The following is a 23,245-nucleotide window of genomic DNA, read 5'->3' as shown; positions in this document are numbered from 1 at the left end:
TGGGCACACGAGAAATGATAAGATTAGGAATGAGGATATCCGAGGTAAAGTAGGAGTAGCCGAAATTGTAGGAAAGTTGAGAGAAAATTAGTTACGGTGGTTTGGACATGTGCAAAGAAGGCCTACTGACGCTCTGGTTAGAAGATACGACTACGGGACAGAGGTTCAGGGCCGAAGGGGTAGAGGAAGACCTAGGAAAACTTTGGAAGAGACTCTAAGAAAAGACTTAGAGTACTTGGATCTAATGGAGGACATGATACAGGACCGAGCACAATGGTGTTCTAAGATTCATATAGCCAACCCCACTCAATGACTTGGATTTTTCAAGTCTCCAATCGAGAAGTTTTCCTCACTAGGGAAATTAAGGGAATACTACCTCAACCTACATGCTCCACTCACAAAGCTTCAACATACAAGCTTCAACAAAAGAAAAATTCAAAGAACTTAGTGAAGAAGGCTTTGGTGTATTTAACATAATACGTTGAAATGAAGCAAAACTTATTTATTGATATCTCCGATAAGTTACAAATATGTACATATACATGAGTCAAAATAAACAAACAAGAGGGAGCCTTCACAAAGGTTGCTTAGGAGAAGTCTCAGCAGTCGGTAGAGCCCCAGAAAGAGAAGGCACCGGAAGGGGATCATTCGGAGCCTCAGTACTGGACAAAACCCTAGAAGGAGGAGGCATCGGAAGTTGATCATTTGGAGCTTCATTACGTAGTACACCCTCAGAAGACGAAGGCAATAAATGCCTTTGGAACAAACCCACAAACCTCTGATGATCAAGTAAAATCTGACCATCAGATTCCTTCATCTGGTCAAGCTTCCTCTTCATGTTTGTAGCATAGTCATGTGTGAGCCAGTGCAATTGTTTATTTTCATGCTTGAGCCCTCTAATCTCCTGTTTGAGACTCATTACTTCAGCCGCCAATGATTCAACTTGGCGGGTTCGAGCAAATAGGCGTTGGGCCATATTAGCCACAGAACCTCCACACTGAACACTAAGAGCCAGAGAATCCTTAACAGCCAACTCATCAGACCGTTTGGAAAGTAGTCTGTTATCTTTGGGAGTGAGAAGGTTCCTGGCCACCACCACAGCGATCATATCATTCTTCATCACGGAATCCCCAACGGTAAGAAGACCAGTAAGGGATAAGAAGGATGGGCGCCATATGTTGTCTGGAGAAGGCGTGGCTTCCTCTTCAACAAGGTTCAAGTCAAAACGACGGTCGGAGGGGCCAGACATTTTCAAAGGTGTTGAAGAGAGGAGGTCAGACAAATCAAGATCTTAGAAGTGCAAGAAGGGAGCTTCTACTGGTGGAGATTCAAGTGTGTTTTGGAACTTAATGCCAGCCTCTATAAAAATCTGCACTCGACGGAGCTTCAAAAATCGAAGAGGCATTTGCTTTCTCAAAAGCTGGGCTGCACAGAGACCACGAGGGCCGATCTCAAAAATCGAAGACGCGTTTGCTTTCTCAAAAGCTGGGCTGCTCAAAGACCACGAATGCCGATCTCAGAAATCGAAGAGGCGCTTGCTTTCTCAAAAGTTGGGCTGCTCAGAGACCACGAGGGCCAATCTCAGAAATCGAAAAGGCACTTACTTTTTCAGCCTTGTCTAAAGAAGGCGTGGCTGCCTCTTCAACAAGGTTCAAGTTAAAACGACGGTCGAAGGGGCCAAACATTTTGAAAGGTGTTGAAGAGAGAAGAGGTCGGACAAATTAAGATCTTAGAAGTGCAAAGAAGGGAGCTTCTACTGGTGGAGATTCAAGTGTGCTTTGGAACTTAATGCCAGCCTCTATAAAAATCTGCACTCGACGGAGCTTCAGAAATCGAAGAGGCGTTTGCTTTCTCAAAAGCTGGGCTGCACAGAGACCACGAGGGCCGATCTCAGAAATCGAAGACGTGTTTGCTTTCTCAAAAGCTGGGCTGCTCAAAGACCACGAAGGCCGATCTCAGAAATCGAAGAGGCGCTTGCTTTCTCAAAAGCGGGGCTGCTCAGAGACCACGAGGGTCGATCTCAGAAATTGAAGAGGCACTTACTTTTTCAGCCTTGTCAGCACCTGTCACATGCACACTCAGCTTTGCGGAAATTACGAGCATTCTGTCGAAGATTTCTGGTAAAGTAGAAAGCATGTGAATCTTAATGTTCAATCATCAACTTTCCACACGCAACATCAGCTCATGGGTACCACAGATAACTTTGCCAAAGATCTCTGACGAAGTTTAGACACGTGAAGCTTGCAGCTTCCACTACATCACTATGACCAAGAAGGGTAAAAGAATAGCAAAGAAACAACACTAATAAAGTTTAGACACATATATTTTAAAGGTCTAGCTACCATATTATTACCCACAAGGGTAAAGGAACATCACCGCTGCTGGATAATTGGAAAGTCCCTGTGTGTCAACCTTTGTGCTCCGTAGCAAGGTAGACTAGCAAACATGCCTAACATTTACTCACATTCGAGAAAACACTCCCAACAAGATTGCTTCTTCTAAAATCGAAAAGGCACCGTCCTTCGAATCTCGAGAGCCAGACTCCCAACATGATTACTTTATCAGAAATCAAAAAGACACCGCTCTCCGAATCTCGAGAGCCAGACTCCCAGCAAGATTGCTTTCTCAAAAATCGAAGAGGCACCGTTCTCCGAATCTCGAGAGCCAGATCCTTCAAAAATCGAAGAGGCACCGCTTTCTCAACTTCGAGAGCCAGATTTCCTTGGATAAAGCTTGTCTATAATCTTCACATGCAACATCAGCTTTCCAGATACCACAGACCACTTTTTCAAAGTGCTCTGACAGAGTTAAAACACGTGAAGCTGGCAACTCCCACTACTGTGCTATGACCAAGTAGGGTAAAGGAATAGCATTACTACTTGTTATTAGGGAGACTCCTATATATGTCGACCTCTATCCTCAATGGACAGGCAAACTTGCAAAAATGTTCAACCCTTCCTCATATCTGAGAGGGCACTCCCAACGAAGCCTCTCGAAATACTCAGCTTTCTTTCCCCCCCGATAATACCTCTGCAAACAAGCTACACATGAGTAAGAATATCTCATATCATCAGGGTTAAAAGCAAGAGTATCTTATATCATGTTTTTTCCCTGTCTTTTCCTTTGGCCTTATTCTTACCTGCAAGATAAGGAGAAATAGAGCAATCAGTCAGCACTTGGAATCAAGCTTCTAGTCAGCAACTGATTGCCTGGAACCCCTTACCTGATTACTTACCTGGCATTGCTCTCGAGTATTCATCTTCAACATCTTATGCTTCTAGGGAAGATACCACATGTGCTTGAGGAACAGATAGGGCAAGTGAGAATGATACAAGGAAGCATGTGGAGACAAGCATAACAGAACATGTGCCGATACATCCACTACTTTGTCAACAGCAAAAGTATCCCATATCATCAAGGTCGAACGTACTCTAGATTTGATGGACTTGTTTTGACCCTCAAATTCTTCAGTCGGCTTTATACTCTGGAGGAAACCAGAAAATCCTCCAGCCCAGTTCAAGAATAAGTCTGTGGAAAGTTACTTTTTCAAAAGCAAAAGTATCTCATATCATATCTTCTCATTTTTCTTCTCTTTATCCTTCATGCTGCCTGCAAGATAGGGAGAATGAGAACAATCAGCCGGAACTCGAAATCAAACTTCTGATCTGGGACTAATTGCTTGGATCTCTGATTGCTTACCTTGTCTTTCACTTCTTTCAGCAGATCCCCTAGCTCGACGACTTGGGGGACTCCTACTACATGGTTTGTATCGTACTTGACCAAGCCTGAAACTACAAGTAAGCTTCAAGTGAAATTGATACATTACCTTTTGCATCTCCACCAGTTAAAGATACCACCCCTGGATGGAGGAAGAGTACTTCCAGAGAAGATGCCACATCTACCTATGAGACAGATAAGGCAAGTGAAGACGATACCACACTTCGGTACTTAGAAGTTTCGTGATTACGAGATCATTCTCCCACAATATTTCCTAATGTCATTTGTACTAAATCATTCACTTGTACTCACTAAAGGATAGCTTGAACCTATGTACTTGTGTAAACCCTTCACATTTAATGAGAACTCCTCTACTCCGTGGACGTAGCCAATCTGGGTGAACCACGTACATCTTGTGTTTGCTTTCCTGTCTCTATCCATTTACATACTTATCCACACTAATGATCGGAGCAATCTAGCGAAGATCACAAACTTAATTTTTTGTGTTGTACCAAAGTCCTCACTGATTTTGTGCATCAACAATCCTTAAGTCTTTACATTTTTGCGTTGGTAATGGATGAGTTAACATGACATATTCAAGATGATATTCCTTGGTGTATGCTTTTCGCAAACGATATAGTGTTGATAGATGAAACTCAGGAAAGGGTATATGCGAAGCTTAACCTCTGGAGAGCAGTGTTGGAATCTAAAGGTTTTCGCCTAAGTCGATCAAAGACAGAATATATGAAGTGCAAGTTTAGTGCAAATGGAGGCCAAAATGAGTTAGGGGTGAGGATTGGAGATCAGGAAATACCAAAGAGCGACTGTTTTCACTACCTAGGATCTATCTTGCAAAAGAACGGATAATTAGATGGAGATCTCAACCATAGAATACAAGCTGGATGGATGAAGTGGAAGAGTGCATCCGACGTGTTGTGTGACCATCGTAGGCCACTGAAACTCAAGGGAAAATTTTATAGGACGGCAATAAGGCCGGCGATGCTGTATGGCACAGAATGTTGGACATTGAAGTATCAACACGTACATAAAATGGGTGTAGCGAAGATGAGGTTGCTCATCCAATTTACCATTCAATGCCTCATATTCATGCTGATACACACACACACACACACACATATTTGTTTTGATATTTTAGTACTTTCCAGAAATGGATTTATGAGGATTTATATCGTAGTTGGGTACATGATGCGGATTCATATTCAAAGAAAAATGATCCCCGCTCTTGAGGTCTCTTTCTTGCTTCGATTGATCGTTTTGCTAGGGTTTCGAGTTGTTGCAATCTTGAAATTGCATTGTAGAATTTATTAGCATAGTGGTCCTCACAAATCACCATCGATGTAGCACCTAATTAATCGTATTCAATGTTGTGATCTGAAAAGAAGCACTAATTAAGGGAGTAATATTTAAGGTTGAAGATAAAAGATTCTCTATAGCTGATAGCTCTAGATGTGTAATTACATAATAATTAGCTCTGCTGGTTAATCCAATTTGTTGAGGTAAGGAATATATTTTGAATGATACAACTGCATGCTCTCATGGATTTCTCCCAAAGATTGGATTTTCAGTTTTTGGGAGTGTTAAAATTTTAGTTTTTTGATCTTTTCTTGAAAGGATATGAAATTGGAAATCCAAAATATCAATTTTTTGTTGAAATTATTTGACTTTTGGTTCAAAATTTTGAATGCAAGAGGTCCTGTTGGTCCATTTTTGACCTTATTTTTTTATATTATATTTTGTTGTCAGCAATGAATTTATGAATGTATGAAAACAGTGGATGCTAAATTTAGGGGGATTTTGCTCAAATGAAGATATTTTTGTATGGATATTTAGTATTAGTGCGATTTCTGCTTCTTGAATTGGGGCAAATAGCACTTTGATATTGCTCTTGGACTTTAGAACAAGTTTCCCCTTCTATGAAAACATAGCATAGTAATTTTAGGAAACATGTGAAATTATAGAAGTTTCTATGTTGAATTCTCTTTATTTCACTTTGAATCATTGTCAAGGAATTGCTCTTGGGAACTTGGTGCTGCATGAGGAATTTGTTCGGGTCATTCAAATGTTTGGAGGTTAACTTTCTATTTGGAGATTCTAGAAAATAAGTTGTAATCATGAATTTTTAGCAAGAGAAGTTTGTTAGGTTAGTTTAATCAGCCTAGGTAAAGGAAATTAGTTACTGTTGTGGAATTTCTTGATTAAATTTCTTACTTTGGTAGTGGTTTTTTATTTTGTATGCATTTGACTGAATCTGGTAGTTGGGATTTTTTTTTTAAATTTTTTATTTTGTCATTCGTTTGCCATCACCCTCTCTACTGAGATAATGACACAAGTGAAAAGTGGTGGAAAGGGAAAAGATTTGTTGTTAGAGAAAATATGTACTGTTGGATTAGGAATTAGCTGAGATAGCAGCAACGTTTTTTTAGCGATTAATATTGATGTTTCATTGTACTATATGCGTAGGATATATGAATGCAATAATAGGGATTGAGTTTCAAGGGTGTGTGCTTTGTGCATCAATTGGTGAATGAATTTGATTGGTTCTGTTTTTTGGGATTGAAATTTGAAACAAAATATTCATGCTTTTGTGGCGTAAGTAGGTGAATGAATTTGATTGGTTTTGTGTGCCTACGCTGTTAAAGAAAAGTCGAAACAAAACGAACAACAACAACAACAACAACAACAACAACAACAAAGCCTTTTCCCACTAAGTGGGGTCGGCTATATGAATCCTAGAACGCCATTGCGCTCGGTTTTGTGTCATGTCCTCCGTTAGATCCAAGTACTCTAAGTCTTTTCTTAGAGTCTCTTCCAAAGTTTTCCTAGGTCTTCCTCTACCCCTTCGGCCCTGAACCTCTGTCCCGTAGTCACATCTTCGAACCGGAGCGTCAGTCGGCCTTCTTTGCACATGTCCAAATCACCAGAGCCGATTTTCTCTCATCTTTCCTACAATTTCGGCTACTCCTACTGTACCTCGGATATCCTCATTCCCAATCTTATCCTTTCTCGTGTGCCCACACATCCCACGAAGCATCCTCATCTCCGCTACACCCATTTTGTGTACGTGTTGATGCTTCACCACCCAACATTCTCTGCCATACAACATCGCTGGCCTTATTGCCGTCCTATAAAATTTTCCCTTGAGCTTCAGTGGCCTACGACGGTCACACAACACGCCGGATGCACTCTTTCCATCCAGCTCGTATTCTATGGTTGAGATCTCCATCTAATTCTCCGTTCTCTTGCAAGATAGATCATAGGTAACGAAAACGGTCGCTTTTTGTGATCTTCGCTAGATTGCTCCGGTCATTAGTGTGGATAAGTATATAAATGGATAGAGATAGGAAAGCAAACACAAGATGTACGTGGTTCACCCAGATTGGCTACGTCCACGGAATAGAAGAGTTCTCATTAATTGTGAAGGGTTTACACAAGTATATAGGTTCAAGCTCTCCTTTAGTGAGTACGAGTGAATGATTTAGTACAAATGACATTAGGAAATATTGTGGGAGAATGATCTCGTAATCACGAAACTTCTAAGTATCGGAGTGTGGTGTCGTCTTGACTTGCCTTATCTGTCTCATAGGTAGATGTGGCATCTTCTCTGGAAGTACTCTTCCTCCATCCAAGGGTGGTATCTTTAACTGGTGGAGATGCACAAGGTAATGTATCAATTTCACTTGAAGCTTACTTGTAGTTTCAGGCTTGGTCAAGCGCGATACAAACCATGTAGTAGGAGTCCCCCAAGTCGCCGAGCTAGGGGGTCTGCTGAAAGAGGTGACAGACAAGGTAAGCAATCAGAGCTCAGACTGATTGTTCACCTTCTCCCCATCTTGCAGCAGCATGAAGGATAAAGAGAAGAAAAATGAGAAGAGATGATATGAGATACTTTTGCTTTTGAAGAAGTAACTTTCCACAGGCTTATTCTTGAACTGAGCTGGAGGGTTTTCTGGTTTCCTCCAGAGTATAAGGCCGACTGAAGAATTTGAGGGTCAAAACAAGTCCATCAAATCTAGAGTACGTTCCACCCTGCTGATATGGGATACTTTTGCTTTTGACAGAGTAATGGATGTATCGGCACGTGTGCTGTTACGCTTGTCTCCACATGCTTCCTTGTATCCTTCGCACTTGCCCTATCTGTTCCTCAAGCAGATGCGGAATCTTCCCTGGAAACATAAGATGTTGAAGATGAGTACTCGAGAGCAATGGCAGGTAAGTAATCAGGTAAGGGGTTCCAGGCAGTCAGTTCCTGGCTGGAAGCTTGATTCCAAGTGCTGACTGATTGCTCTCTTTCTCCTTGTCTTGCAGGTAAAAACAAGGCCAAAAGAAAAAACAGGGAAAAAGCATGATATGGGATACTCTTGCTTTTAACCCTGATGATATGAGATATTCTTGCTCTAGTATAGCTTGTTTGCAGAGGTATTATCGGGGGGAAAGAAAGCTGAATATTTCGAAAGGCTTTGTTGGGAGTGCCCTCTCAGATATGATGAAGGGTTGAGCATTTTTGCAGGTCTGCCTGTCCGTTGGGGATGGAGGTCGACATATATAGGAGTCTCCCTAACAACAAGTAGTAATGCTATTCCTTTACCCTGCTTGGTCATAGCACGGTAGTGGGAGCTGCCAGTTTCACATGTTTTAACTCTGTCAGAGCACTTTGAAAAAGTGGTCTGTGGTATCTGGCTCTCGAGATTCGGAGAACGATGCCTCTTCGATTTTTGAGAAAGCAATCATGTTGGGGGTCTGACTCTCGAGATTCGGAGAGCAGTGTCTCTTCGATTTTTGAGGAAGTAATCATGTTGGGAGTCTGGCTCTCGAGATTCGGAGGGCGGTGCCTCTTCGATTTTGGAGCAAGCAATCTTGTTGGGAGTGTTGTCTCGAATGTGAGTAAAGGTTGGACATGTTTGCTAGTCTACCTTGCCACGAAGCACAAAGGTTGACACATAGGGACTTTCCAATTATCCAGCAATGGTACTGTTCATTTACCCTCTCTTCGATTTTGAGAAAGTAGTCATGTTGGGAGTCTAGCTCTCGAGATTCGGAGGACGGTGCCTCTTCGATTTTGGAGCAAGCAATCTTGTTGGGACTGTTTTCTCGAATGTGAGTAAAGGTTGGGCATGTTTGCTAGTCTACCTTGCCACGAAGCACAGAGGTTGACACACAGGGACTTTCCAATTATCCAGCAGTGGTACTGTTCCTTTACCCTTGTGGGTAATAATACGGTAGCTAGACCTTCAAAATTTATGTGTCTAAACTTTGTTAGTGCTGTTTCTTTGCTATTCTTTTACCTTTCTTGGTCAGAGCGATGTAGTGGGAGCTGCAAGCTTCACGTGCTCAACTTTGGCAAAGTGATCTGTGGTACCCATGAGTTATTGTTACGTGTGGGAAGTGGGTGATTGAACAGTAAGATTCATGTGCTTTCTACTTCACTAGAAGTCTTCGACAGAATGCCCATAATTTCTGCAAAGCTGAGTGTGCGTGTGACAGGTGCTGACAAGGCTAGAAAAGTAGGTGCCTCTTTGATTTCTGAGATCGGCCCTCGTGGTCTCTGAGCAGCCCAGCTTTTGAGAAAGCGAGCGCCTCTTCGATTGATTCGGAGAACGGTGCCTCACCGATTTTTGAGAAAGCAATCATGCTGGGGGTCTGGCTCTCGAGATTCGGGGAGCAGTGTCTCTTCGATTTTTGAGAAAGTAATCATGTTGGGAGAGTGGCTCTCGAGATTCGGAGGGCGGTGCCTCTTCGATTTTGGAGCAAGCAATCTTGTTGGGAGTGTTTTCTCGAATGTGAGTAAAGGTTGGGCATGTTTGCTAGTCTACCTTGCCACGAAGCACAGAGGTTGACACACAGGGACTTTCCAATTATCCAGCAATGGTACTGTTCCTTTACCCTCTCTTCGATTTTTAAGAAAGTAGTCATGTTGGGAGTCTGGCTCTTTAGATTCGGAGGACGGTGCCTCTTCGATTTTGGAGCAAGCAATCTTATTGGGAGTGTTTTCTCGAATGTGAGTAAAGGTTGGGCATGTTTGCTAGTCTACCTTGCCACGAAGCACAGAGGTTGACATACATGGACTTTCCAATTATCCAGCAGTGGTACTGTTCCTTTACCCTTGTGGGTAATAATATGGTAGCTAGACCTTCAAAATTTATGGGTCTAAACTTTGTTAGTGTTGTTTCTTTGCTATTCTTTTACCCTTCTTGGTCAGAGCGATGTAGTGGGAGCTGCAAGCTTCACGTGCTCAACTTTGGCAGAGAACTTTGGCAAAGTTATCTGTGGTACCCATGAGCTATTGTTGCGTGTGGGAAGTGGGTGATTGAACAGTAAGATTCATGTGTTTTCTACTTCCCCAGAAGTCTTTGACAGAATGCCCATAATTTCCGCAAAGCTGAGTGTGCGTGTGACAGGTGCTGACAAGGCTGGAAAAGTAGGTGCCTCTTCGATTTCTGAGATCGGCCCTCGTGGTCTCTAGGGAGCCCAGCTTTTGAGAAAGCGAGCGCCTCTTCGATTTCTGAGATCGGCCTTCGTGGTCTTTGAGCAGCCCAACTTTTGAGAAAGCAAACGGCTCTTCGATTTCTGAGATTAACCCTCGTGATCTCTAAGCAGCCCAACTTTTGAGAAAGCAAACGCCTCTTCGATTTCTGAGCAGGCGCCTCTTTGATTTCTGAAGCTCCGTCGAGTGCAGATTTTTATAGGGGCTGGCATTAAGTTCCAAAGCACACTTGAATCTCCACCAGTAGAAGCTTCATTCTTGCACTTCTAAGATCTTGATTTGTCCGACCTCTTCTCTCTTCAACACCTTTGAAAATGTCTGGCCCTTCCGACCGTCGTTTTGACTTGAACCTTGTTGAAGAGGCAGCCCCGCCTTCTCCAGACAACATATGGCGCCCATCCTTCGTCTCCCCAACTGGTCCTCTTACCGTTGGGGATTCCGTGATGAAGAATGATATGACCGCTGCGGTGGTGGCCAGGAACCTTCTCACTCCCAAAGATAACAGACTACTTTCCAAACGGTCTGATGAGTTAGCTGTTAAGGATTCGCTGGCTCTCAGTGTTCAGTGTGCAGGTTCTGTGTCTAATATGGCACAACGCCTATTTGCTCGAACCCGCCAAGTTGAATCATTGGCGGCTGAAGTGATGAGTCTCAAACAGGAGATTAGAGGGCTCAAGCATGAGAATAAACAGTTGCACCGGCTCGCACATGACTATGCTACAAACATGAAGAGGAAGCTTGACCAGATGAAGGAAACTGATGGTCAGGTTTTACTTGATCATCAGAGATTTGTGGGTTTGTTCCAAAGGCATTTATTGCCTTCGTCTTCTGGGGCTGTACCGCGTAATGAAGCTCCAAATGATCAACCTCTGATGCCTCATCCTTCTAGGGTTCTGTCCAGTACTGAGGCTCCAAATGATCCCCCTCCGGTGCCTTCTCTTTCTGGGGCTCTACCGACTGCTGAGACTTCTCCTAAGCAACCTTTGTGAAGGCTCCCTCTTGTGTGTTTATTTTGACTCATGTATATGTACATATTTGTAGCTTATCGGGGATATCAATAAATAAGCTTTCCTTCATTTCAACGTATTGTGTTAAATACACCAAAGCCTTCTTCGCTAAGTTCTTTGAATTTTCTTTTGTTGAAGCTTGTATGTTGAAGCTTTCTGAGTGGAGCATGTAGGTTGGGGTAGTGTTCCCTTAATTTCCCGAGTGAGGAAAACTTCTTGGTTGGAGACTTGGAAAATCCAAGTCACTGAGTGGGATCGGCTATATGAATCTTAGAACGCCATTGTGCTCGATCCTGTGTCATGTCCTTCGTTAGATCCAAGTACTCTAAGTCTTTTCTTAGAGTCTCTTCCAAAGTTTTCCTAGGTCTTCCTCTACCCCTTCGGCCCTGAACCTCTGTCCCATAGTCGCATCTTCTAATCGGAGCGTCAGTAGGCCTTCTTTGCACATGTCCAAACCACCGTAACCGATTTTCTCTCATCTTTCCTTCAATTTCGGCTACTCCTGCTTTACCCCGGATATCCTCATTCCTAATCTTATCCTTTCTCGTGTGCCCACACATCCAACGAAGCATCCTCATCTCCGCTACACCCATTTTGTGTACGTGTTGATGTTTCACCGCCCAACATTCTGTGCCATACAGCATTGCCGGCCTTATTGCCGTCCTATAAAATTTTCCCTTGAGCTTCAGTGGCATACGGCGGTCACACAACACGCCGGATGCACTCTTCCACTTCATCCATCCAGCTTGTATTCTATGGTTGAGATCTCCATCTAATTCTCCGTTCTTTTGCAAGATAGATCCTAGGTAACGAAAACGGTCGCTCTTTGGTATTTCTTGATCTCCGATCCTCACCCCTAACTCGTTTTGGCCTCCATTTGCACTGAACTTGCACTCCATATATTCTGTCTTTGATCGGCTTAGGCGAAGACCTTTAGATTCCAATACTTCTCTCCAAAGGTTAAGCTTTGCATTTACCCCTTCCTGAGTTTCATCTATCAACACTATATCGTCTGCGAAAAGCATACACCAAGGAATATCATCTTGAATATGTCCTGTTAACTCATCCATTACCAACGCAAAAAGGTAAGGACTTAAGGATGAGCCTTGATGTAATCCTACAGTTATGGGAAAGCTTTCGGTTTGTCCTTCATGAGTTCTTACGGCAGTCTTTGCTCCTTCATACATATCCTTTATAGCTTGGATATATGCTACTCGTACTCCTTTCTTCTCTAAAATCCTCCAAAGAATGTCTCTTGGGACCCTATCATACGCTTTTTCCAAATCTATAAAGACCATGTGTAAATCCTTTTTCCCATCTCTATATCTTTCCATCAATCTTCGTAAGAGATAGATTGCCTCCATGGTTGAGCGCCCTGGCATGAACCCGAATTGGTTGTCCGAAACCCGTGTCTCTTGCCTCAATCTATGCTCAATGACTCTCTCCCAGAGCTTCATTGTATGACTCATTAGCTTAATACCCCTATAGTTCATGCAATTTTGTACGTCGCCCTTATTCTTGTAGATAGGCACCAAAGTGCTCGTTCGCCACTCATTTGGCATCTTCTTCGTTTTCAAAATCCTATTGAAAAGGTCAGTGAGCCATGTTATACCTGTCTCTCCCAAAACTTTCCACACTTCGATTGGTATATCGTCTGGGCCTATTGCTTTTCTATGCTTCATCTTATTCAAAGCTACAACCACTTCTTCCTTCCGGATTCGACGATAAAAGGAGTAGTTTCTACACTCTTCTGAGTTACTCAACTCCCCTAAAGAAGCACTCCTTTCATGTCCTTCATTGAAAAGATTATGAAAATAACCTCTCCATCTGTCTTTAACCGCGTTCTCTGTAGCAAGAACCTTTCCATCCTCATCCTTGATGCACCTCACTTGGTTTAGGTCCCTTGTCTTCTTTTCCCTTGCTCTAGCTAGTTTATAGATATCCAACTCTCCTTCTTTGGTATCTAGTCGTTTATACATATCGTCGTAAGCCGCTAACTTAGCTTCTCTGACAGCTTTCTTCGCCTCTTGCTTCGCTTTTCTATACCTTTCACCATTTTCATCGGTCCTCTCCTTGTATAAGGCTTTACAACATTCCTTCTTAGCCTTCACCTTTGTTTGTACCTCCTCATTCCACCACCAAGATTCCTTTTGGTGTGGGGCAAAGCCCTTGGACTCTCCTAATACCTCTTTTGCTACTTTTCGGATACAACTAGCCATGGAATCCCACATTTGGCTAGCTTCCCCCTCTCTATCCCACACACATTGGGTGATTACCTTCTCTTTGAAAATGGCTTGTTTTTCTTCTTTTAGATTCCACCATCTAGTTCTTGGGCACTTCCAAGTCTTGTTCTTTTGTCTTACTCTTTTGATATGTACATCCATCACCAACAAGCGATGTTGATTAGCCACGCTCTCTCCTGGTATAACTTTGCAATCCTTACAAGTTATACGATCCCCTTTCCTCATTAGAAGAAAATCTATTTGTGTTTTTGACGACCCACTCTTGTAGGTGATCACATGTTCTTCTCTCTTCTTAAAGAAGGTGTTGGCTAAGAAGAGATCATATGCCATTGCAAAATCCAAGATAGCTTCCCCATCCTCGTTTCTCTCCCCAAAACCATGGCCACCATGAAAACCTCCATAGTTGCCTGTCTCCCTGCCCACGTGTCCATTTAAATCTCCTCCTATAAATAACTTCTCCGTCTGAGCAATTCCTTGCACCAAGTCTCCAAGATCTTCCCAAAATTTCTCCTTCGAACTCGTATCCAACCCTACTTGAGGTGCGTACGCACTAATCACATTGATAAGTTCTTGTCCTATTACAATCTTGATTGCCATGATTCTATCTCCTACCCTCTTGACATCTACAACATCTTGTACCAAGGTCTTGTCCACGATGATGCCAACACCGTTTCTCGTTCTATTTGTGCCCGAATACCAAAGTTTAAACCCTGAGTTTTCTAGATCCTTTGCCTTACTACCAACCCACTTAGTTTCTTGTAGGCACATAATATTTATCCTTCTCCTCACCATAACTTCCACTACTTCCATAGATTTTCCCGTTAAGGTTCCTATATTCCACGTTCCTAAACGCATTTTGCTCTCTTGAACTCTACCCTTCTGTCCTAGCTTCTTCACCCTCCCCCGTCTAATAGGATCAAAGTACTTCTTTTGTGTGTCCCGGGTAAAGTTGATAGGAGCATATGCTCCCAAACAACTTTGAGTGGAGTCGTTCGAAAAGAAGTTTCTATGGCCCCCTTGCTCATTTAACACTGCATCCGGGTGCCGATGGAGATACAGCGACCCTTGCTCACTTATCACTGTGCTCGGGCCACACAGCGCGCCACTTACGGGTGACGCCCTAGCTTTAGCGCGATTTTGTTCTGGATTCATTTTCATAAGGATTCGACGTGATCATGGAGTGCCGGCTGTCGACTACCTGACGCCCTCCCCCTCCTCCTTTATCCGGGCTTGGGACCGGCCATGTAAGACATAGGCGGAGTTAGTCGAAACAAAACGAAACGAAAAAGAAAATTAAAAGAGTGATCCTGAGTAGTGTGAACTCGAATCATAGGTATTGACCTTTCCTTTTTGTGTTGAATTTTTTGTTTTTTTTTTAATGATTTAGTGTCAGATTTGAATTGGGGAATTGCTGCTGTAATAGGAGAGCTTGATCATGGTGATTGAGGTGTTAATTTGATTTTATGTTTACTTTGGAGTTTTGGATAATGATCATGAATTTTGGTGGAAGATATGAGATTTCTTTAATTTTTTGCTTGGTTAAATATGACAACTACCAATACATACGACAACGTCGTCCTTCTCAGTTCTCCCCCACAAACTCCTTTCTGTTTGGATCATCTCAATTTTCTAACTTATTATTACACTCATTCCTCTGTCCTTTTCCTGTTTAGTTGATATAGAATGAGGTTTTGGTTGTTTTAGAGAATTTTTGTTTTCTTACCTGTAGAAAGAAATTGAGGATGTATGTTTTTGTGTTGGAAGGGTGGAGGCAGTAGTTTTTGAAAAAAAAGGTTGTTTTTTCAATTTTTTATTTCTGTGTTCATGGTTGTTTCAATGGATCTTCGTCTAATATAAATAGAGCTAAATTGAATGCCTATTTTTCTGCATTGTATTTGCCTTTTTAAATTCATTCCTTTTTCTTGATGAATGTAATTTGGTTTTGCAGGTCAAACTTTTCCAGCAAGAAGATTTAAGCTTTGAATTGGATCGAGGTATAAATGTTTCCACTTATTTAGTGTGCTCAATTGATTATTGCTTTGAATGCATTGTGGTTGGAACATGATTTAGTACGTATTTGATTGACAATGAGAAATTGAGAGATTTATGTTTTGGGATCAGACAGAATCCCTTTAACCACAGATACTATTTTTGGTGAGTTTTTTTTAGTGAGACAATGATGTTATTATAATGCAGTTGGTTATTCTTTTTTGTAGTTGATCAAATCCAAATGTTTTCTTACATGCCCTTCGATATAAATACTCACAGCTCTCTCTCTCTCTCTCTCTCTCTCAGCTCACACACGCACACAGAAACTACCACATTGCTAGAAAAGCTGAAGAAACACTAGAATTTAGTGAGTCTGAAACGTTGAGGTTGACATTTAAGGTTCTCTTTCTTTCAGAGGCTAGAAAATATCTGGATCTGCTTCAAATTTCAATTTTTGTGGCCAGATTTTTGTGCCCCGTACGGTTTGTGTTGTGCTAAAAGCATGATTGTTAACGTTTGAGTGGTTTAAGGGAATGTCCAACTGAGTTGGGAAGTTTTTGTTCATTCTGTTAAGGTGAGCGTCTTTGGAGGTATTGTGGATATATTGTCCGAATTGGGGTTTTTAAAGTTGAAATTTAATCTGGGATTCTGAATTTTTTTTACAAGTTAGTAATTTGTGGAGTTATTCTTAGTTTTTATCAAGAAATTTGATTTAGGTTTCATATATTTTGTGAAATTAGATACTCTTTTTTGTGAAGATTTTTTTAATCTGAAAATGCCCGAGAGTTGAATGTGACAAAGTAAGCAGATCAGCATGTAAACCAGAAACCAAGAAGCTCAAACCCTGAGAATTCAATGGTTAGCCCTGTTTTCAGATTAGTTTGCTTCAGTTTATTTTGTCGTAATTTAATTAATAACATATTAGAGCGAAACCCTGTTGGTTATTGTGCTTTTTGTATAATAACATGTATTTTCTCTTCTTTGCATTTAGCAGTAATCAACCTTAGTTATGCGACTCAAAATCTGAGGTAGCCTCTGGACCTTATTCTCAGGAAGGTAGCATTTTCCAATTTTTCATCTTTACTTTTTCAGTTATTTTCTGTTCGGTTGTTGAGAAAGTGATGGAAATATAGTTATCTGTAAATATGGAAACTTGAATCTGTGCAGACTCCTTGGTTCTGTATTGGGTTCTGTGGAGGTTTAGGGTTTTAATTCTGAATGATTTGTTCATATTTGTGTTGAATTTATTCAACTTAAATGTGTTTTATTTATCCGATTACGCCTGAAACAGCTGGTTCCTGCAGCAACGTGCGGACGTAATTTCTAATTTATAACTAAGATAGTGCTCTGTCAACTATACATTATTTTAATGAGTCTAAAAGGACCCTACGCGTTAATGATGAGTCAATATTATATTATATATTTTGCCATAATCTTAGTATTAATTTATTAGTTATTTTGTGAGAAATTTGATACTTTGAATGATATTTCCAATGTAGAACATTTGACTTTCTCTTGAGCAAAAAATAGCCAAACTGATGAATTTTAGAGTGATTCCAATTGGAGGAAGTTCGTGTGTTTCTCAACATGCTCGTATCTAACTTTCATACTTTTCTACCAGTTAACAAACGTCATTCTAGCTTAGTTCATCTACATATTTGGAGTTCTTCTTACTTTTGACAAGTTTCATGTGATTTATCAAGGTAATTCAATCCATTGGATCCATACCTTGCATGAATTGTGTATTGTGATTGAGCCACTGATGAGACGATGGAGATCAAATCTTCTGCATCTAAAATGGGTGTGGCTTCTCTATGGCCCAAATCATTGACTGACAAGTGTTTATAAACTTAAATGTTCTTAACTTTGTTGTCAGAAACTTAATATGTGTCAGTCAATGATTAGGACTATAGAGAGGTCACACCCATTTTAAATGTAGAAGATTTGGTATTGTGACGATGAGCTGCAACTTGCCTATGTTCTTGAGCTTTGCGAGTGATTGAGCATCAGGACAACTGCCACTTCAAAGACAAGAAGTGCGACAAAGCTGTTATTTTATACTTCGTTAATATTTGGATTCTTGGCACGTAGTAGGATATAAAACAAAGTCCTTAAGTTACTAGACGAAGAAAAGAATCAAAACAAGCACAATCTTCTAAGAAGTCAAATAACTTAGGGAAATGGCTACTAGTTAATATGAGAAGCGAGAATGTCTATTAGTTATGAAGCATGTATGTTGGGGTCCGGAATTTAGCGAGTATGACCACAACTAGTTTGCCTCAGCGAAAAATAAAATTAAGAAAAAGCTTAGAGGACGTTAAGGGTCATGCGTGTCCATGAAATAACGATAACAGGTATCATGTTTTCCACATGCACGGTTAACTGGTGGTTGGTATACCAATAGGTTGCCATTAAAGTTTCTTATTAATGCGAAAAGCAGCTCATTGATCGATCTCTAGTTCTGTGCATATCATTTGCATGTACTGTACATATGATGTGCATGTGGTGCACATATAGTGTATATGGTGATGATATCACAGGTGATGACGCCATTTTTCTGATTTCGAAGAGAGCTTTGAGCTTTGGGTTAGCTCAGATTTGTGAACATATCATGTGCATGTGTGTGCATGTTGTGTACATACAGTGAGCATATCCTGAAAAATTCATCCAACAAAACACCAATTTTTGCCAATTTTTAGTGAACACCATCACAACATTAAAACGAGGTAGGGAATCCTATGATATAGAAGAGGGAGGATTGATTAAATTTTGTTTCACTATTACTTCATATAGCTTCTAGGTTTATTCTCCCATTCCCTAAATATGAAAAAGCTCACTTCTTTAATCCCACTAATCTGCAAATATTGGAAGGAAGAGTGCAAACAACAAATGAGTTTTCTCATTTTTGGTCAATAACAAATGGGTTTTCTTGTTTTGGTGGTGTTGACCCCTCTAGCCCAGGATGTTCGTGGAGAGAGAGAGAGAGAGAGAGAGAGAGAGAGAGAGAGAGAGAGAGAGAGAGAGAGAGATGAGGGCTTTGTTCCCAATAGACATCGCATGTGTAGCAGCAGTTAATGACTATGCTTTGTTCCCACACTCAATGCAAGTCCAATGGTGGTGGTCTCGAGCCTCAATTGTTTGCTATGTTGCTAAAAAATGGCCAGAAAACTCCCGCTTGCTGGAGTTTTGATCCCAACAATTAGGGATGAGATTTGTGACAAGGCTAGGTGTTTTTTACTACGAGGACGAGATGAAATTTGTGGTGGCTTCGTTTTGGAAAATGTTGGTCGAGACGACTATGCACCGCGTGTGCACAGTGGTGCACAATGAGAATAGGATAGAGAGAGCATGAGGGACAAAGTGAGAGAAGAAAGAGGGAGGGACATAGGGAGAGTAGAAAGAGAAAACAGAAAATGGGAAGAAATAACTTATTTATATACAAGGGCAATTATGTCATTTCAAGGTATAGGAAAAAAGGAAAACTAATGAAAAGGGCTTGAAAACTTTGAGTTTTAATGATAAGGACAAAATAAAGGGTAAAGTGAATAGTACCAGGATTGATTTTTTAGTGTAAAAATGTGGTTTTTCGTTAAAGTGAACAGTACCGGGTGCTTTTCATTAAAGTTCCCTAGGAAAAATCATGTTTTTGTTCAATTGTTGTGCATGGTGTATACATGCCGTGTGCATATTCAAAAAATCCTATTTTTGTCCCAAGATTAAAAAAATATCCTATTTTGAGTAATTCCCAATAATTTAAGATGCAAGTAAAACTTAACTTACTCAAAAGACTGTCATTAGTAGAATCCAACAATGACATGCTTGTTATTCTATATATCATTTAACTTGAATTGTCTACTTAGCCTCTCATTCACATTGGTATAGAACTCTATGAAGAGAACCTAGCTAGTTCATTTATTTTGGAGTATCATCAGTTGCATTGGATCAATACTATTTCTTTGTCAGAAGAAGAGTATGATTTGTTTTAATTTGGTTTTTTCAACCCATCCAAATATCACGTGGTCTCCGAAGATGTCATGTTCTTCAAATAATATTTCAGTCGCGGTACTTAAAGGCCTGTTTGGTATCCTATTTGAAAATTTTTATCATTTCTCAAAACATTTTTTAAGAACATTTCTTGAAAACAGTTTTTTTGAAGACTCAAAAACTTGATTTGTTTCTAATTAAATTTTTTTATATCTTACGACTTAAACTATAACAAAGAGATCTAAAAAGAGGAGGTCGCAAGAGAGGTAGAAAGAGAAGAGAGGAGGAAAGAAAGTAAGATATGATTTAAGGAAAAAGAAAGAAGAGAGAGAATCAGACGAGATAAAGAGGAAGATGAGTGAGAAAAAGAACCTAAAAAATAAAAAGAGCGGATTGGAGGAGAGACGAAAAAGATAAAAAAAAAAAAAAGAGTATAGAGAAAGAAGAAAAGAGAGAGATTTGGAGTGAGAGTGGAGGAGGAAGAGAAAAGAAAGAAGTGAGTTTAAGTTTAAAAATTCTAAAAACCCACTTTTTATGTTTTTAGATAATAGACTATATTTTTTAGTTAGTCTTGAGTTCAGTTTTTGAAAATAGTCCTACCAAACAAGTTTTTAAGGCCTAAAACTTGAAAATTGTTTTTGAGTTTAAAAAGTTGTATTCAAGTACACTACCAAACAGGCTCTAAATATCTTGTAAAACATATTTTGGGTGCATCCAATTCATAAAACTCGTTTATGCACGTACTTCAAATATGAAATGTGAGTTATTTAACAAAAAAAATAAAAATAAAAAAAATGAAACGTGAGTTGTTATTACAAGTCCAGGTCAATGTTTGGTAGCTTGGTCATGTGAATTCTGACAAGGAAAAGATTTCAATTTTTAATGCAAAAGAAAGCAAACCACATCACTGATTATTGACTGGTACACAGGTTATGGATATGGATTTCATCCGAATTTAAATTATGAGAATTCTAAAATTCATCATATCTTAATTATTTATCGTGAATTATACCGTTAGAAATCATTTAACTTTTTTTATTTAAATTTAAATACAAATAATACTTGACGAAAACGGACTACACGATATATGATGAATAGTTATAATATAAAGATCTATTTGGAGAGAATCCTCCTCCCAAAGAAATTTCACATATGCAAATTTCTGCATTTCTTTAATATTTTTCAGGGGAAATAGTAGCTGGTTTTTTATTATTAAAAAACATTACAATCTTCTAAAAGAACGTTACTAATGATATTTGGGAGCTCATCATACTTACAATTAGATTTTAGTTTTGTATTTTTAAATAAAAATCTAACAATTCACACACTCAAAATATCTTTTGAGCCAAAGTACCGTAAAAAATTCCTCCATTAATGTTGGGGGGAATATAGCCACTTAACCCTTTATTAGGGGTGGGCAAGGTCTAGTTTGGTACGGTTTCGGTGCGAAATATAGCCAAAGTACCATAAAAATCCCTCAAGGTGTTTTTGTACCTGCCTTGGGTGCGAGAAGGCTCACCTTTGTTCATCTCATTCGTTTTGTTTTTGGAGGAGATCTTGACGGGCACGGAAGAGGTCTTGATGGGGGTAGTATGGACGGCAAAAGCTTCTTTGGCGGGCTTTTTCCTAGTCTTGTTTACCTTTGGGGCAAACACCTTATCCTTTTTGAAGTCAGTGATCGGCTCCTTTTTCCCATGATTGGCAATACTCAGCCCCATATCATGGGATCGAGTTGCCAATTCTTTAAATGTTCTCGGTTTTATGCCTTGGAGGATGTAATGTAACCCCTAGTGCATGCCTTGAACACACATCTCAATGGCGGAGGTTTCAAAAAGCCAATCTTTGCAATCCAGACTTAATGAACGCCATTTATTGATGTAGTCGACAATAGGTTCATCCTTCCACTATTTCGTACTCGTCAGCTCCAGCATGCTTATGGTGTGGTGAGTGTTGTTGACACGTCCCAACCCTGATATTCCTTGAATACCCGGATAAGCACGTGCTGGTCGACACCCGAGGGTGACGAAAGCCATTTATTGACTACAAGAGTAATGATTAGGAGGAAATATTCATGAATAATCATTAGAATCTAAAGATAATAAACAAAGTTTAAGGAAAAGTCTAGAGTGCACAGAATACGTTCTAATTCAAGATCACAAAAGGAAAGATCATTACAAGATATCACCCAAGTGAGTGATAGACTGCTACTGGTAGGGGAATGCCTCGTACGTTGTGTCGTAGTCCTCGTTTCTAAGACTTGAATGGAGGCGAAAAACAAAGGTGAGTGGACCAAGTTCATAAATACAATAATAATAAAACAGTTATCAATATACTAAACCCCACATTTTATATAAAGAAAACCACTAGTATAATAAGTGATAGGTTTCCTGAAAACCCTAGCATGCCAAAAACATCTCAAAAGACATATCGCGGAAAAACATCGCGGAAATCACAACATCAATCGTCTCACAGATCGTCTCGTAAGCGCGGTGTGCTACCAATAAAATCATTGAATAAATATAACTCCCAGCCTTATGCCAGCACTGTGGTCTCTGCGCCCGTAGCCAATGATTACCAACTCCCGCCCCAATGCCTGCTTCGTGTCCCTTAGCCAGTAGTTAGGGATTATTTCTCCCGGCCTATCTGCCAACACCAAATCTTCGCCCCAGGCGGCATAGTGTCCACTAGGTACGCACAAATAGTTATGCCTCTCATAAATAACCACTTCATAGTATAAAGTCATCCATCGTCTATACTATAAAGAGGGTTTTCTAAAACATGTTCTAGCATCCTATACTAAAAAAAATACGGTATATTAAAATATAACTCAATATAAGCCAACAATTAATTCCTTACAAAATAACAAGACGATAATCAATATTTCAGTAAACATGCTTAACATAAAATCAGTTCATAAATTTGTAAGGCATGCATTTCATTTATGCAAATAAACTATAAAATTATACAAATTTTAGAAGGGGTCCACTCACAGATACTCCGTAGCAGCAGAGTTGTGGGGAAAAGGATTAAGGAAATCCCCACTAGCAACTTCACCTAAGCAAAAAAATGTACAATTTATCAAACTACCCAACTATAGAATTTCAAGAATGGAAATGGGTCTTGGGTTTGGATCCGGATTAGGGTTTAGGTTTAGGTTAAATAGGGTTAGGACTTATTAGGTTTTGGGTTTGAATAGTTTAGGAACAAAAGGGGTGGTTTGGGCTTGAGCCCAAACCTACACAACACACATACACACTCACCAGCACACACACATGTATGCACAACACATATGCACACATGCACTCACATACGCACACACAGTACTGTAGACATCGAAATTTCGGTGAAATAAATGTTGATCAATAATTAAAATTTCAACGTTCACGTGTCACATAAATTTTACACATAGAATGTGACTCAACGAAAAATCGAGAATCATCAGAAAAGTCATCAAACATGAGACATGTCAACACTTTGCATAAATGATTTTTTTCATCTGATTATTTAAATCCAAAAATCAAGTTTTGGAATTCTATAAATAGAAAGCCAAGGCATTCATTTTAGGGACACCAATTCACATCGCACCAAAACCTTGAAGCTTTGAAACTCCAAAGCTCCCAAGCAAATCCCGAAGGATCAAGAAACCTCTCTTCGTTCTTCGTCAAATTCTCCTTCAAGATCAAGCCCCAACGGCCCTTGAAGAACTTTCACCAATTCAAGATCCAGCCCCGAAGGCCCTTGAAGAAAGTGTTCATCGTTCATCACCATTCATCCTAAGATCAAGCCCCCGACGACCCCTTAGA

The 23,245-nt window shown here is 40.2% G+C and overlaps 1 protein-coding gene across 1 annotated transcript in view; it reads right to left on the bottom strand.

The window, feature by feature from the left end:
• Window positions 1-518: 518 nt before the first annotated feature.
• The window catches only part of LOC126585425 (uncharacterized), an 88,335-nt gene continuing 65,608 nt past the window's right edge, over window positions 519-23,245 (bottom strand). Inside the window, exon 2 of the mRNA XM_050249857.1 lies at window positions 519-990. Within this exon, the coding sequence (XP_050105814.1) occupies window positions 575-990 (416 nt within the window). The 3' untranslated portion in view covers window positions 519-574. The remainder of the gene's footprint in view (window positions 991-23,245) is intronic.

Source organism: Malus sylvestris, chromosome 10 (genome assembly GCF_916048215.2).
Source record: "Malus sylvestris chromosome 10, drMalSylv7.2, whole genome shotgun sequence".
Classification (NCBI taxonomy): Eukaryota; Viridiplantae; Streptophyta; class Magnoliopsida; order Rosales; family Rosaceae; genus Malus; species Malus sylvestris.
Note: the sequence above shows the minus strand (reverse complement) of the source record. Positions and strands in the feature narration are given on the sequence as shown.